At 43.3% G+C, this 15,655-nt stretch overlaps 1 protein-coding gene across 1 annotated transcript in view; it reads left to right on the top strand.

The window, feature by feature from the left end:
- LOC311119036 (WD repeat domain phosphoinositide-interacting protein 2) overlaps positions 1-15,655 on the top strand; it is a 44,910-nt gene that overhangs the window by 5,983 nt on the left and 23,272 nt on the right. The window contains exon 3 of the mRNA XM_084193792.1: positions 1,592-1,761. Coding sequence (XP_084049918.1) covers positions 1,592-1,761 — 170 coding nt within the window. The remainder of the gene's footprint in view (positions 1-1,591; positions 1,762-15,655) is intronic.

Here is a 15,655-nt window from a genome sequence, read left to right as displayed (position 1 = left end):
CACAATACCCCATAATGACAAAGCAAAAACTGGTTTTTATAAATGTTTGCTAATTTATAACAACAACAAAAAAGAAGGAAATATCACATTTACATAAGTATTCAGACCCTTTACTCAGTACTTTGTTGAAGCACCTTTGGCAGCGATTACAGCCTCGAGTCTTCTTGGGTATGACGCTACAAGCTTGGCACATCTGTATTTGGGGAGTTTGTCCTATTCTTCTCTGCAGATCCTCTCAAGCTCTGTTAGGTTGGATGGGGAGTGTCGTTGCACAGCTATTTTCAGGTCTCTCCAGAGATGTTCGATCGGGTTCAAGTCTGGGCTCTGGCTGGGCCACTCAAGGACATTCAGAGACTTGTCCCGAAGTCACTCCTGCGTTGTCTTGGCTGTGTGCTTAGGGTCGTTGTCCTGTTGGAAGGTGAACCTTCGCCCCAGTCTGAGGTCCTGAGCGCTCTGGTGTCTCTGTACTTTGCTCCGTTCATCTTTTCCTCGATCCTGACTAGTCTCTCAGTTCCTGCTGCTGGAAAACATCCCCACAGCATGAAGCTGCCACCACCATGCTTCACCGTAGGGATGGTGCCAGGTTTCCTCCAGACGTGACGCTTGGCTTTCAGGCCAAATAGTTTAATCTTGGTTTCATCAGACCAGAGAATCTTGTTTCTCATGGTCTGAGAGTCTTTAGGTGCCTTTTGTTAAACTCCAAGCGGGCTGTCATGCCTTTTACTGAGGAGTGGCTTCCGTCTGGCCACTCTACCATAAAGGCCTGATTGCTGGAGTGCTGCAGAGATGGTTGTCCTTCTGGAAGGTTCTCCCATCTCCACAGAGGAACTCTGGAGCTCTGTCAGAGTGACCATCGGGTTCTTGGTCACCTCCCTGACCAAGGTCCTTCTCCCCCGATTGCTCAGTTTGGCTGGGCGGCCAGCTCTAGGAAGAGTCTTGGTGGTTCCAAACTTCTTCCATTTTAAGAATGATGGAGGCCACTGTGTTCTTGGTGACCTTCAACGCTACAGAAATGTTTTGGTACCCTTCCCCAGATCTATGCCTCGACACAATCCTGTCTCGGAGCTCTACAGACAATTCCTTCGACCTCATGGCTTGGTTTTTGTTCTGACATATAGAGACAGGTGTGTGCCTTTCCAAATCATGTCCATTTAATTGAATTTACCACAGGTGGACTCCAATCAAGTTGTAGAAACAAACTACTGTTTGGTATTAATGGTGTGTGTGTGTGTGTGGTGTGTGGTGTGTGTGTGTGTGTGTATGGTGTGTGTGTGTGTGGTGTGTGTGGTGTGTGTGTGTGCGTTCTGTGTGTATGTGTGGTGTGTGTGGTGTGTGTGGTGTGTGTGTGTGTGTGCGTTCTGTGTGTGTGCTCCCAGCGGACACGGAGGATGTGTGTATTGTAGAGCGTCTGTTCAGCAGTAGTCTGGTGGCCATCGTCAGTCTGAAGGCCCCCAGGAAGCTAGTAATGGGGGGTGCTATAATATTACTATTACTGTTTGGTAGTAATGGGTGTGTGTGTGTGTGTGTGTGTGTGTGTGTGTGTGTGTGTGTGTGTGTGTGTGTGTGTGTGTGTGTGTGTGTGTGCGCCCAGCGGACACGGAGGATGTGTGTATTGTAGAGCGTCTGTTCAGCAGTAGTCTGGTGGCCATCGTCAGTCTGAAGGCTCCCAGGAAGCTGAAGGTCTGTCACTTCAAGAAGGGAACAGAGATCTGCAACTACAGTTATAGCAACACGATACTGGCTGTCAAGCTCAACAGACAGGTAGGTACATACACTACATACACACACACACACACACACACACACACACACACACACACACACACACACACATACACACACACACACACACAACTACAGTTATAGCAACACGATACTGGCTGTCAAGCTCAACAGACAGGTAGGTACATACACTACATACACACACACACACACACACACACACACACACACATACACACACACACACAACTACAGTTATAGCAACACTATACTGGCTGTCAAGCTCAACAGACAGGTAGGTACATACACTACACACCATACACACACACACACACATACACACCACACACACACACCCACACACACCACACACACACACATACACACCACACACACACCATACACCCACACACACCACACACCCACACACACCACATAACTACAGTTATAGTAACTGTCAAGCTCAACAGACAGGTAGGTACACACTAAACACACACACACCACACCCACACGCCCACACACACACACACACACACCTTTTCATTGAAGTGAAACTGCAGTTAGAGGCTAAAGTGTGGACCAGTTTTAATATGTGACACGTTTCAGGAAACTAGACGCTTCACTACTTCACAGGAGAGACATTTGAACGTAAACTTTTTTTAAAAATCCAAATGCGTTTTTTGGCTGAAATGCCTTCTGGAACGTGAACTTTCATGTACCTTAATAACAAACTTGTATGCCATCTGTAAATACGAATAAAATTGTTAAATTACGATCCTAGTTGGTTTAACCACGGAAAAAGACAGGAACCTTCCCGCTAGCCATGATTGGCTGAGATAATGGTTGGGCTGGACATGCCGAGAGATGAGTTGGGATTGGTCTGCCATGTAGCGCGCTTCTGTCTATAACCTGAGCCCGACGTCATCCATCAGCCGCTCACACAGGAGGCTAGTTAGGGTTAGTTAGGGTTAGTTAGTGTTAGTTATGATTAGGGTTAGTTATGATTAGTGTTAGTTAGGGTTAGTTATGATTAGTGTTAGTTAGGGTTAGGGTTAGTTAGGGTTAGGGTTAGTTATGATTAGGGTTAGTTATGATTAGGGTTGGTTAGGGTTAGTTAGGGTTAGGGTTAGTTATGGTTAGTTATGATTAGTGTTAGTTAGGGTTAGTTAGGGTTAGTTAGGGTTAGGGTTAGTTAGGGTTAGTGTGGTTTAAATTCATTAAAAATCCTACAATGTGATTTTCTGGATTTTTCTTTCTCATTTTGTCTGTCATAGTTGACGTGTACCTATGATGAAAATTACAGGCCTCTCTCATCTTTTTAAGTGGGAGAACTTGCACAATTGGTTGCTGACTAAATACTTTTTTCCCCACTGTATGTCTGGATCTGTGTTTCAGAGGCTGATAGTGTGTCTTGTTTCAGAGGCTGATAGTATGTCTGGATCTGTGTTTCAGAGGCTGATAGTATGTCTGGATCTGTGTTTCAGAGGCTGATAGTGTGTCTTGTTTCAGAGGCTGATAGTGTGTCTTGTTTCAGAGGCTGATAGTATGTCTGGATCTGTGTTTCAGAGGCTGATAGTATGTCTGGATCTGTGTTTCAGAGGCTGATAGTGTGTCTTGTTTCAGAGGCTGATAGTATGTCTGGATCTGTGTTTCAGAGGCTGATAGTATGTCTTGTTTCAGAGGCTGATAGTGTGTCTTGTTTCAGAGGCTGATAGTATGTCTGGATCTGTGTTTCAGAGGCTGATAGTATGTCTTGTTTCAGAGGCTGATAGTATGTCTTGTTTCAGAGGCTGATAGTATGTCTTGTTTCAGAGGCTGATAGTATGTCTTGTTTCAGAGGCTGATAGTGTGTCTTGTTTCAGAGGCTGATAGTGTGTCTTGTTTCAGAGGCTGATAGTATGTCTTGTTTCAGAGGCTGGTTGTATGTCTTGTTTCAGAGGCTGATAGTGTGTCTGGATCTGTGTTTCAGAGGCTGATAGTATGTCTGGATCTGTGTTTCAGAGGCTGATAGTATGTCTTGTTTCAGAGGCTGATAGTGTGTCTTGTTTCAGAGGCTGATAGTATGTCTGGATCTGTGTTTCAGAGGCTGATAGTATGTCTTGTTTCAGAGGCTGATAGTGTGTCTTGTTTCAGAGGCTGATAGTATGTTTGGATCTGTGTTTCAGAGGCTGATAGTATGTCTGGATCTGTGTTTCAGAGGCTGATAGTATGTCTTGTTTCAGAGGCTGATAGTATGTCTTGTTTCAGAGGCTGATAGTATGTCTTGTTTCAGAGGCTGATTGTATGTCTTGTTTCAGAGGCTGATAGTATGTCTTGTTTCAGAGGCTGATAGTATGTCTGGATCTGTGTTTCAGAGGCTGATTGTATGTCTTGTTTCAGAGGCTGATTGTATGTCTTGTTTCAGAGGCTGATGGTATGTCTTGTTTCAGAGGCTGATAGTATGTCTGGATCTGTGTTTCAGAGGCTGATTGTATGTCTTGTTTCAGAGGCTGATAGTATGTCTGGATCTGTGTTTCAGAGGCTGATAGTATGTCTGGATCTGTGTTTCAGAGGCTGATTGTATGTCTTGTTTCAGAGGCTGATAGTATGTCTGGATCTGTGTTTCAGAGGCTGATTGTATGTCTGGATCTGTGTTTCAGAGGCTGATTGTATGTCTGGATCTGTGTTTCAGAGGCTGATAGTATGTCTTGTTTCAGAGGCTGATAGTGTGTCTGGATCTGTGTTTCAGAGGCTGATAGTATGTCTGGATCTGTGTTTCAGAGGCTGATAGTGTGTCTGGATCTGTGTTTCAGAGGCTGATAGTATGTCTTGTTTCAGAGGCTGATAGTGTGTCTTGTTTCAGAGGCTGATGGTATGTCTTGTTTCAGAGGCTGATGGTATGTCTGGATCTGTGTTTCAGAGGCTGATAGTATGTCTGAATCTGTGTTTCAGAGGCTGATAGTATGTCTTGTTTCAGAGGCTGATAGTATGTCTGGATCTGTGTTTCAGAGGCTGATAGTATGTCTGGATCTGTGTTTCAGAGGCTGATAGTGTGTCTGGATCTGTGTTTCAGAGGCTGATAGTATGTCTTGTTTCAGAGGCTGATAGTGTGTCTTGTTTCAGAGGCTGATGGTATGTCTTGTTTCAGAGGCTGATGGTATGTCTGGATCTGTGTTTCAGAGGCTGATAGTATGTCTTGTTTCAGAGACTGATAGTATGTCTTGTTTCAGAGGCTGATGGTATGTCTGGATCTGTGTTTCAGAGGCTGATAGTATGTCTTGTTTCAGAGGCTGATAGTATGTCTGGATCTGTGTTTCAGAGGCTGATAGTATGTCTGGATCTGTGTTTCAGAGGCTGATAGTGTGTCTGGATCTGTGTTTCAGAGGCTGATAGTATGTCTGGATCTGTGTTTCAGAGGCTGATAGTGTGTCTTGTTTCAGAGGCTGATAGTATGTCTGGATCTGTGTTTCAGAGGCTGATAGTATGTCTTGTTTCAGAGGCTGATAGTGTGTCTTGTTTCAGAGGCTGATAGTATGTCTGGATCTGTGTTTCAGAGGCTGATAGTATGTCTTGTTTCAGAGGCTGATAGTATGTCTTGTTTCAGAGGCTGATAGTATGTCTTGTTTCAGAGGCTGATAGTATGTCTTGTTTCAGAGGCTGATAGTGTGTCTTGTTTCAGAGGCTGATAGTGTGTCTTGTTTCAGAGGCTGATAGTATGTCTTGTTTCAGAGGCTGATTGTATGTCTTGTTTCAGAGGCTGATAGTGTGTCTGGATCTGTGTTTCAGAGGCTGATAGTATGTCTGGATCTGTGTTTCAGAGGCTGATAGTATGTCTTGTTTCAGAGGCTGATAGTGTGTCTTGTTTCAGAGGCTGATAGTATGTCTGGATCTGTGTTTCAGAGGCTGATAGTATGTCTTGTTTCAGAGGCTGATAGTGTGTCTTGTTTCAGAGGCTGATAGTATGTTTGGATCTGTGTTTCAGAGGCTGATAGTATGTCTGGATCTGTGTTTCAGAGGCTGATAGTATGTCTTGTTTCAGAGGCTGATAGTATGTCTTGTTTCAGAGGCTGATAGTATGTCTTGTTTCAGAGGCTGATTGTATGTCTTGTTTCAGAGGCTGATAGTATGTCTTGTTTCAGAGGCTGATAGTATGTCTGGATCTGTGTTTCAGAGGCTGATTGTATGTCTTGTTTCAGAGGCTGATTGTATGTCTTGTTTCAGAGGCTGATGGTATGTCTTGTTTCAGAGGCTGATAGTATGTCTGGATCTGTGTTTCAGAGGCTGATTGTATGTCTTGTTTCAGAGGCTGATAGTATGTCTGGATCTGTGTTTCAGAGGCTGATAGTATGTCTGGATCTGTGTTTCAGAGGCTGATTGTATGTCTTGTTTCAGAGGCTGATAGTATGTCTGGATCTGTGTTTCAGAGGCTGATTGTATGTCTGGATCTGTGTTTCAGAGGCTGATTGTATGTCTGGATCTGTGTTTCAGAGGCTGATAGTATGTCTTGTTTCAGAGGCTGATAGTGTGTCTGGATCTGTGTTTCAGAGGCTGATAGTATGTCTGGATCTGTGTTTCAGAGGCTGATAGTGTGTCTGGATCTGTGTTTCAGAGGCTGATAGTATGTCTTGTTTCAGAGGCTGATAGTGTGTCTTGTTTCAGAGGCTGATGGTATGTCTTGTTTCAGAGGCTGATGGTATGTCTGGATCTGTGTTTCAGAGGCTGATAGTATGTCTGAATCTGTGTTTCAGAGGCTGATAGTATGTCTTGTTTCAGAGGCTGATAGTATGTCTGGATCTGTGTTTCAGAGGCTGATAGTATGTCTGGATCTGTGTTTCAGAGGCTGATAGTGTGTCTGGATCTGTGTTTCAGAGGCTGATAGTATGTCTTGTTTCAGAGGCTGATAGTGTGTCTTGTTTCAGAGGCTGATGGTATGTCTTGTTTCAGAGGCTGATGGTATGTCTGGATCTGTGTTTCAGAGGCTGATAGTATGTCTTGTTTCAGAGACTGATAGTATGTCTTGTTTCAGAGGCTGATGGTATGTCTGGATCTGTGTTTCAGAGGCTGATAGTATGTCTTGTTTCAGAGGCTGATAGTATGTCTGGATCTGTGTTTCAGAGGCTGATAGTATGTCTGGATCTGTGTTTCAGAGGCTGATAGTGTGTCTGGATCTGTGTTTCAGAGGCTGATAGTATGTCTGGATCTGTGTTTCAGAGGCTGATAGTATGTCTTGTTTCAGAGGCTGATAGTATGTCTGGATCTGTGTTTCAGAGGCTGATAGTATGTCTTGTTTCAGAGGCTGATAGTGTGTCTGGATCTGTGTTTCAGAGGCTGATAGTGTGTCTTGTTTCAGAGGCTGATAGTGTGTCTTGTTTCAGAGGCTGATAGTGTGTCTTGTTTCAGAGGCTGATAGTGTGTCTTGTTTCAGAGGCTGATAGTATGTCTTGTTTCAGAGGCTGATAGTGTGTCTTGTTTCAGAGGCTGATAGTGTGTCTTGTTTCAGAGGCTGATAGTATGTCTTGTTTCAGAGGCTGATAGTATGTCTTGTTTCAGAGGCTGATAGTATGTCTGGATCTGTGTTTCAGAGGCTGATAGTGTGTCTTGTTTCAGGGGCTGATAGTATGTCTGGATCTGTGTTTCAGAGGCTGATAGTGTGTCTGGATCTGTGTTTCAGAGGCTGATAGTGTGTCTGGATCTGTGTTTCAGAGGCTGATAGTATGTCTTGTTTCAGAGGCTGATAGTATGTCTGGATCTGTGTTTCAGAGGCTGATAGTATGTCTGGATCTGTGTTTCAGAGGCTGATAGTGTGTCTGGATCTGTGTTTCAGAGGCTGATAGTATGTCTGGATCTGTGTTTCAGAGGCTGATAGTATGTCTTGTTTCAGAGGCTGATAGTATGTCTGGATCTGTGTTTCAGAGGCTGATAGTATGTCTTGTTTCAGAGACTGAATGTATGTCTTGTTTCAGAGGCTGATAGTATGTCTGGATCTGTGTTTCACAGGCTGATAGTGTGTCTTGTTTCAGAGGCTGATAGTGTGTCTTGTTTCAGAGGCTGATAGTGTGTCTTGTTTCAGAGGCTGATAGTATGTCTTGTTTCAGAGGCTGATAGTATGTCTTGTTTCAGAGGCTGATAGTATGTCTTGTTTCAGAGGCTGATATTATGTCTTGTTTCAGAGGCTGATAGTATGTCTGGATCTGTGTTTCAGAGGCTGATAGTGTGTCTTGTTTCAGAGGCTGATAGTATGTCTGGATCTGTGTTTCAGAGGCTGATAGTGTGTCTGGATCTGTGTTTCAGAGGCTGATAGTATGTCTTGTTTCAGATGCTGATATTATGTCTTGTTTCAGAGGCTGATAGTATGTCTGGATCTGTTTCAGAGGCTGATAGTATGTCTCGTTTCAGAGGCTGATGGTATGTCTTGTTTCAGAGACTGATAGTATGTCTTGTTTCAGAGGCTGATAGTATGTCTGGATCTGTGTTTCAGAGGCTGATAGTGTGTCTTGTTTCAGAGGCTGATAGTATGTCTTGTTTCAGAGGCTGATAGTGTGTCTTGTTTCAGAGGCTGATAGTGTGTCTTGTTTCAGAGGCTGATAGTATGTCTTGTTTCAGAGGCTGATAGTATGTCTTGTTTCAGAGGCTGATAGTATGTCTTGTTTCAGAGGCTGATAGTATGTCTGGATCTGTGTTTCAGAGGCTGATAGTGTGTCTGGATCTGTGTTTCAGAGGCTGATAGTATGTCTTGTTTCAGAGGCTGATGGTATGTCTGGATCTGTGTTTCAGAGGCTGATAGTATGTCTTGTTTCAGAGGCTGATAGTATGTCTTGTTTCAGAGGCTGATAGTATGTCTGGATCTGTGTTTCAGAGGCTGATAGTGTGTCTTGTTTCAGAGGCTGATAGTATGTCTTGTTTCAGAGGCTGATAGTATGTCTTGTTTCAGAGGCTGATAGTTTGTCTTGTTTCAGAGGCTGATAGTATGTCTTGTTTCAGAGGCTGATAGTATGTCTTGTTTCAGAGGCTGATAGTATGTCTTGTTTCAGAGGCTGATAGTATGTCTTGTTTCAGAGGCTGATAGTATGTCTGGATCTGTGTTTCAGAGGCTGATAGTATGTCTGGATCTGTGTTTCAGAGGCTGATAGTATGTCTTGTTTCAGAGGCTGATAGTATGTCTGGATCTGTGTTTCAGAGGCTGATAGTATGTCTTGTTTCAGAGGCTGATAGTATGTCTTGTTTCAGAGGCTGATAGTATGTCTGGATCTGTGTTTCAGAGGCTGATAGTGTGTCTGGATCTGTGTTTCAGAGGCTGATAGTGTGTCTGGATCTGTGTTTCAGAGGCTGATAGTATGTCTTGTTTCAGAGGCTGATAGTATGTCTGGATCTGTGTTTCAGAGGCTGATAGTATGTCTGGATCTGTGTTTCAGAGGCTGATAGTGTGTCTGGATCTGTGTTTCAGAGGCTGATAGTATGTCTGGATCTGTGTTTCAGAGGCTGATAGTATGTCTTGTTTCAGAGGCTGATAGTATGTCTGGATCTGTGTTTCAGAGGCTGATAGTGTGTCTGGATCTGTGTTTCAGAGGCTGATAGTATGTCTTGTTTCAGAGGCTGATGGTATGTCTGGATCTGTGTTTCAGAGGCTGATAGTATGTCTTGTTTCAGAGGCTGATAGTATGTCTGGATCTGTGTTTCAGAGGCTGATAGTATGTCTTGTTTCAGAGGCTGATAGTATGTCTGGATCTGTGTTTCAGAGGCTGATAGTATGTCTGGATCTGTGTTTCAGAGGCTGATAGTGTGTCTGGATCTGTGTTTCAGAGGCTGATAGTATGTCTGGATCTGTGTTTCAGAGGCTGATAGTATGTCTTGTTTCAGAGACTGATAGTATGTCTTGTTTCAGAGGCTGATAGTATGTCTGGATCTGTGTTTCAGAGGCTGATAGTGTGTCTTGTTTCAGAGGCTGATAGTATGTCTTGTTTCAGAGGCTGATAGTATGTCTTGTTTCAGAGGCTGATAGTTTGTCTTGTTTCAGAGGCTGATAGTTTGTCTTGTTTCAGAGGCTGATAGTATGTCTTGTTTCGGAGGCTGATAGTATGTCTTGTTTCAGAGGCTGATAGTATGTCTTGTTTCAGAGGCTGATAGTATGTCTGGATCTGTGTTTCAGAGGCTGATAGTATGTCTTGTTTCAGAGGCTGATAGTATGTCTGGATCTGTGTTTCAGAGGCTGATAGTATGTCTTGTTTCAGAGGCTGATAGTATGTCTTGTTTCAGAGGCTGATAGTATGTCTGGATCTGTGTTTCAGAGGCTGATAGTGTGTCTTGTTTCAGAGGCTGATAGTGTGTCTTGTTTCAGAGGCTGATAGTATGTCTGGATCTGTGTTTCAGAGGCTGATATTATGTCGTGTTTCAGAGGCTGATAGTATGTCTTGTTTCAGAGGCTGATAGTATGTCTTGTTTCAGAGGCTGATAGTATGTCTTGTTTCAGAGGCTGATAGTGTGTCTTGTTTCAGAGGCTGATAGTATGTCTTGTTTCAGAGGCTGATAGTGTGTCATGTTTCAGAGGCTGATAGTATGTCTGGATCTGTGTTTCAGAGGCTGATAGTGTGTCTTGTTTCAGAGGCTGATAGTGTGTCTTGTTTCAGAGGCTGATAGTGTGTCTTGTTTCAGAGGCTGATAGTGTGTCTTGTTTCAGAGGCTGATAGTGTGTCTTGTTTCTGAGGCTGATAGTGTGTCTGGATCTGTGTTTCAGAGGCTGATAGTATGTCTTGTTTCAGAGGCTGATAGTATGTCTGGATCTGTGTTTCAGAGGCTGATAGTATGTCTTGTTTCAGAGGCTGATAGTTTGTCTTGTTTCAGAGGCTGATAGTTTGTCTTGTTTCAGAGGCTGATAGTATGTCTTGTTTCGGAGGCTGATAGTGTGTCTTGTTTCAGAGGCTGATAGTATGGCTTGTTTCAGAGGCTGATAGTATGTCTGGATCTGTGTTTCAGAGGCTGATAGTGTGTCTTGTTTCAGAGGCTGATAGTGTGTCTTGTTTCAGAGGCTGATAGTGTGTCTTGTTTCAGAGGCTGATGGTATGTCTGGATCTGTGTTTCAGAGGCTGATAGTATGTCTTGTTTCAGAGGCTGATAGTATGTCTGGATCTGTGTTTCAGAGGCTGATAGTATGTCTTGTTTCAGAGGCTGATAGTATGTCTGGATCTGTGTTTCAGAGGCTGATAGTATGTCTGGATCTGTGTTTCAGAGGCTGATAGTATGTCTTGTTTCAGAGGCTGATAGTATGTCTGGATCTGTGTTTCAGAGGCTGATAGTGTGTCTGGATCTGTGTTTCAGAGGCTGATAGTATGTCTTGTTTCAGAGGCTGATAGTATGTCTGGATCTGTGTTTCAGAGGCTGATAGTATGTCTTGTTTCAGAGACTGATAGTATGTCTTGTTTCAGAGGCTGATAGTATGTCTGGATCTGTGTTTCAGAGGCTGATAGTGTGTCTTGTTTCAGAGGCTGATAGTATGTCTTGTTTCAGAGGCTGATAGTATGTCTTGTTTCAGAGGCTGATAGTTTGTCTTGTTTCAGAGGCTGATAGTTTGTCTTGTTTCAGAGGCTGATAGTATGTCTTGTTTCGGAGGCTGATAGTATGTCTTGTTTCAGAGGCTGATAGTATGTCTTGTTTCAGAGGCTGATAGTATGTCTGGATCTGTGTTTCAGAGGCTGATAGTATGTCTTGTTTCAGAGGCTGATAGTATGTCTGGATCTGTGTTTCAGAGGCTGATAGTATGTCTTGTTTCAGAGGCTGATAGTATGTCTTGTTTCAGAGGCTGATAGTATGTCTGGATCTGTGTTTCAGAGGCTGATAGTGTGTCTTGTTTCAGAGGCTGATAGTGTGTCTTGTTTCAGAGGCTGATAGTATGTCTGGATCTGTGTTTCAGAGGCTGATATTATGTCGTGTTTCAGAGGCTGATAGTATGTCTTGTTTCAGAGGCTGATAGTATGTCTTGTTTCAGAGGCTGATAGTATGTCTTGTTTCAGAGGCTGATAGTGTGTCTTGTTTCAGAGGCTGATAGTATGTCTTGTTTCAGAGGCTGATAGTGTGTCATGTTTCAGAGGCTGATAGTATGTCTGGATCTGTGTTTCAGAGGCTGATAGTGTGTCTTGTTTCAGAGGCTGATAGTGTGTCTTGTTTCAGAGGCTGATAGTGTGTCTTGTTTCAGAGGCTGATAGTGTGTCTTGTTTCAGAGGCTGATAGTGTGTCTTGTTTCTGAGGCTGATAGTGTGTCTGGATCTGTGTTTCAGAGGCTGATAGTATGTCTTGTTTCAGAGGCTGATAGTATGTCTGGATCTGTGTTTCAGAGGCTGATAGTATGTCTTGTTTCAGAGGCTGATAGTTTGTCTTGTTTCAGAGGCTGATAGTTTGTCTTGTTTCAGAGGCTGATAGTATGTCTTGTTTCGGAGGCTGATAGTGTGTCTTGTTTCAGAGGCTGATAGTATGTCTTGTTTCAGAGGCTGATAGTATGTCTGGATCTGTGTTTCAGAGGCTGATAGTGTGTCTTGTTTCAGAGGCTGATAGTGTGTCTTGTTTCAGAGGCTGATAGTGTGTCTTGTTTCAGAGGCTGATAGTATGTCTGGATCTGTGTTTCAGAGGCTGATAGAATGTCTTGTTTCAGAGGCTGATAGTATGTCTGGATCTGTGTTTCAGAGGCTGATAGTGTGTCTTGTTTCAGAGGCTGATAGTGTGTCTTGTTTCAGAGGCTGATAGTGTGTCTTGTTTCAGAGGCTGATAGTGTGTCTTGTTTCAGAGGCTGATAGTGTGTCTTGTTTCAGAGGCTGATAGTGTGTCTGGATCTGTGTTTCAGAGGCTGATAGTATGTCTTGTTTCAGAGGCTGATAGTATGTCTTGTTTCAGAGGCTGATAGTATGTCTGGATCTGTGTTTCAGAGGCTGATAGTATGTCTGGATCTGTGTTTCAGAGGCTGATAGTGTGTCTTGTTTCAGAGGCTGATAGTGTGTCTTGTTTCAGAGGCTGATAGTGTGTCTTGTTTCAGAGGCTGATAGTATGTCTTGTTTCAGAGGCTGATAGTATGTCTGGATCTGTGTTTCAGAGGCTGATAGTATGTCTGGATCTGTGTTTCAGAGGCTGATAGTGTGTCTTGTTTCAGAGGCTGATAGTGTGTCTTGTTTCAGAGGCTGATAGTATGTCTGGATCTGTGTTTCAGAGGCTGATAGTATGTCTGGATCTGTGTTTCAGAGGCTTATAGTGTGTCTTGTTTCAGAGGCTGATAGTGTGTCTTGTTTCAGAGGCTGATAGTGTGTCTTGTTTCAGAGGCTGATAGTGTGTCTGGATCTGTGTTTCAGAGGCTGATAGTATGTCTTGTTTCAGAGGCTGATAGTATGTCTTGTTTCAGAGGCTGATAGTATGTCTGGATCTGTGTTTCAGAGGCTGATAGTATGTCTGGATCTGTGTTTCAGAGGCTGATAGTGTGTCTTGTTTCAGAGGCTGATAGTGTGTCTTGTTTCAGAGGCTGATAGTGTGTCTTGTTTCAGAGGCTGATAGTATGTCTTGTTTCAGAGGCTGATAGTATGTCTGGATCTGTGTTTCAGAGGCTGATAGTATGTCTGGATCTGTGTTTCAGAGGCTGATAGTATGTCTGGATCTGTGTTTCAGAGGCTGATAGTGTGTCTTGTTTCAGAGGCTGATAGTGTGTCTTGTTTCAGAGGCTGATAGTGTGTCTTGTTTCAGAGGCTGATAGTGTGTCTTGTTTCAGAGGCTGATAGTGTGTCTTGTTTCAGAGGCTGATAGTATGTCTGGATCTGTGTTTCAGAGGCTGATAGTATGTCTTGTTTCAGAGGCTGATAGTATGTCTGGATCTGTGTTTCAGATGCTGATAGTATGTCTGGATCTGTGTTTCAGAGGCTGATGGTGTGTCTTGTTTCAGAGGCTGATAGTGTGTCTTGTTTCAGAGGCTGATAGTGTGTCTTGTTTCAGAGGCTGATAGTGTGTCTTGTTTCAGAGGCTGATAGTGTGTCTTGTTTCAGAGGCTGATAGTTTGTCTTGTTTCAGAGGCTGATAGTATGTCTGGATCTGTGTTTCAGAGGCTGATGGCATGTCTTGTTTCAGAGGCTGATAGTATGTCTTGTTTCAGAGGCTGATAGTATGTCTTGTTTCAGAGGCTGATAGTATGTCTTGTTTCAGAGGCTGATAGTATGTCTGGATCTGTTTCAGAGGCTGATAGTATGTCTCGTTTCAGAGGCTGATGGTATGTCTTGTTTCAGAGACTGATAGTATGTCTTGTTTCAGAGGCTGATAGTATGTCTGGATCTGTGTTTCAGAGGCTGATAGTGTGTCTTGTTTCAGAGGCTGATAGTATGTCTTGTTTCAGAGGCTGATAGTGTGTCTTGTTTCAGAGGCTGATAGTGTGTCTTGTTTCAGAGGCTGATAGTATGTCTTGTTTCAGAGGCTGATAGTATGTCTTGTTTCAGAGGCTGATAGTATGTCTTGTTTCAGAGGCTGATAGTATGTCTGGATCTGTGTTTCAGAGGCTGATAGTGTGTCTGGATCTGTGTTTCAGAGGCTGATAGTATGTCTTGTTTCAGAGGCTGATGGTATGTCTGGATCTGTGTTTCAGAGGCTGATAGTATGTCTTGTTTCAGAGGCTGATAGTATGTCTTGTTTCAGAGGCTGATAGTATGTCTGGATCTGTGTTTCAGAGGCTGATAGTGTGTCTTGTTTCAGAGGCTGATAGTATGTCTTGTTTCAGAGGCTGATAGTATGTCTTGTTTCAGAGGCTGATAGTTTGTCTTGTTTCAGAGGCTGATAGTATGTCTTGTTTCAGAGGCTGATAGTATGTCTTGTTTCAGAGGCTGATAGTATGTCTTGTTTCAGAGGCTGATAGTATGTCTTGTTTCAGAGGCTGATAGTATGTCTGGATCTGTGTTTCAGAGGCTGATAGTATGTCTGGATCTGTGTTTCAGAGGCTGATAGTATGTCTTGTTTCAGAGGCTGATAGTATGTCTGGATCTGTGTTTCAGAGGCTGATAGTATGTCTTGTTTCAGAGGCTGATAGTATGTCTTGTTTCAGAGGCTGATAGTATGTCTGGATCTGTGTTTCAGAGGCTGATAGTGTGTCTGGATCTGTGTTTCAGAGGCTGATAGTGTGTCTGGATCTGTGTTTCAGAGGCTGATAGTATGTCTTGTTTCAGAGGCTGATAGTATGTCTGGATCTGTGTTTCAGAGGCTGATAGTATGTCTGGATCTGTGTTTCAGAGGCTGATAGTGTGTCTGGATCTGTGTTTCAGAGGCTGATAGTATGTCTGGATCTGTGTTTCAGAGGCTGATAGTATGTCTTGTTTCAGAGGCTGATAGTATGTCTGGATCTGTGTTTCAGAGGCTGATAGTGTGTCTGGATCTGTGTTTCAGAGGCTGATAGTATGTCTTGTTTCAGAGGCTGATGGTATGTCTGGATCTGTGTTTCAGAGGCTGATAGTATGTCTTGTTTCAGAGGCTGATAGTATGTCTGGATCTGTGTTTCAGAGGCTGATAGTATGTCTTGTTTCAGAGGCTGATAGTATGTCTGGATCTGTGTTTCAGAGGCTGATAGTATGTCTGGATCTGTGTTTCAGAGGCTGATAGTGTGTCTGGATCTGTGTTTCAGAGGCTGATAGTATGTCTGGATCTGTGTTTCAGAGGCTGATAGTATGTCTTGTTTCAGAGACTGATAGTATGTCTTGTTTCAGAGGCTGATAGTATGTCTGGATCTGTGTTTCAGAGGCTGATAGTGTGTCTTGTTTCAGAGGCTGATAGTATGTCTTGTTTCAGAGGCTGATAGTATGTCTTGTTTCAGAGGCTGATAGTTTGTCTTGTTTCAGAGGCTGATAGTTTGTCTTGTTTCAGAGGCTGATAGTATGTCTTGTTTCGGAGGCTGATAGTATGTCTTGTTTCAGAGGCTGATAGTATGTCTTGTTTCAGAGGCTGATAGTATGTC

Source organism: Coregonus lavaretus (genome assembly GCF_964263955.1).
Source record: "Coregonus lavaretus genome assembly, contig: HAP1_SCAFFOLD_2144, whole genome shotgun sequence".
NCBI classification, from domain to species: Eukaryota; Metazoa; Chordata; class Actinopteri; order Salmoniformes; family Salmonidae; genus Coregonus; species Coregonus lavaretus.
The sequence above is the reverse complement of the archived record's forward strand: the minus strand, read 5'-3'. Positions and strand labels throughout refer to the sequence as shown.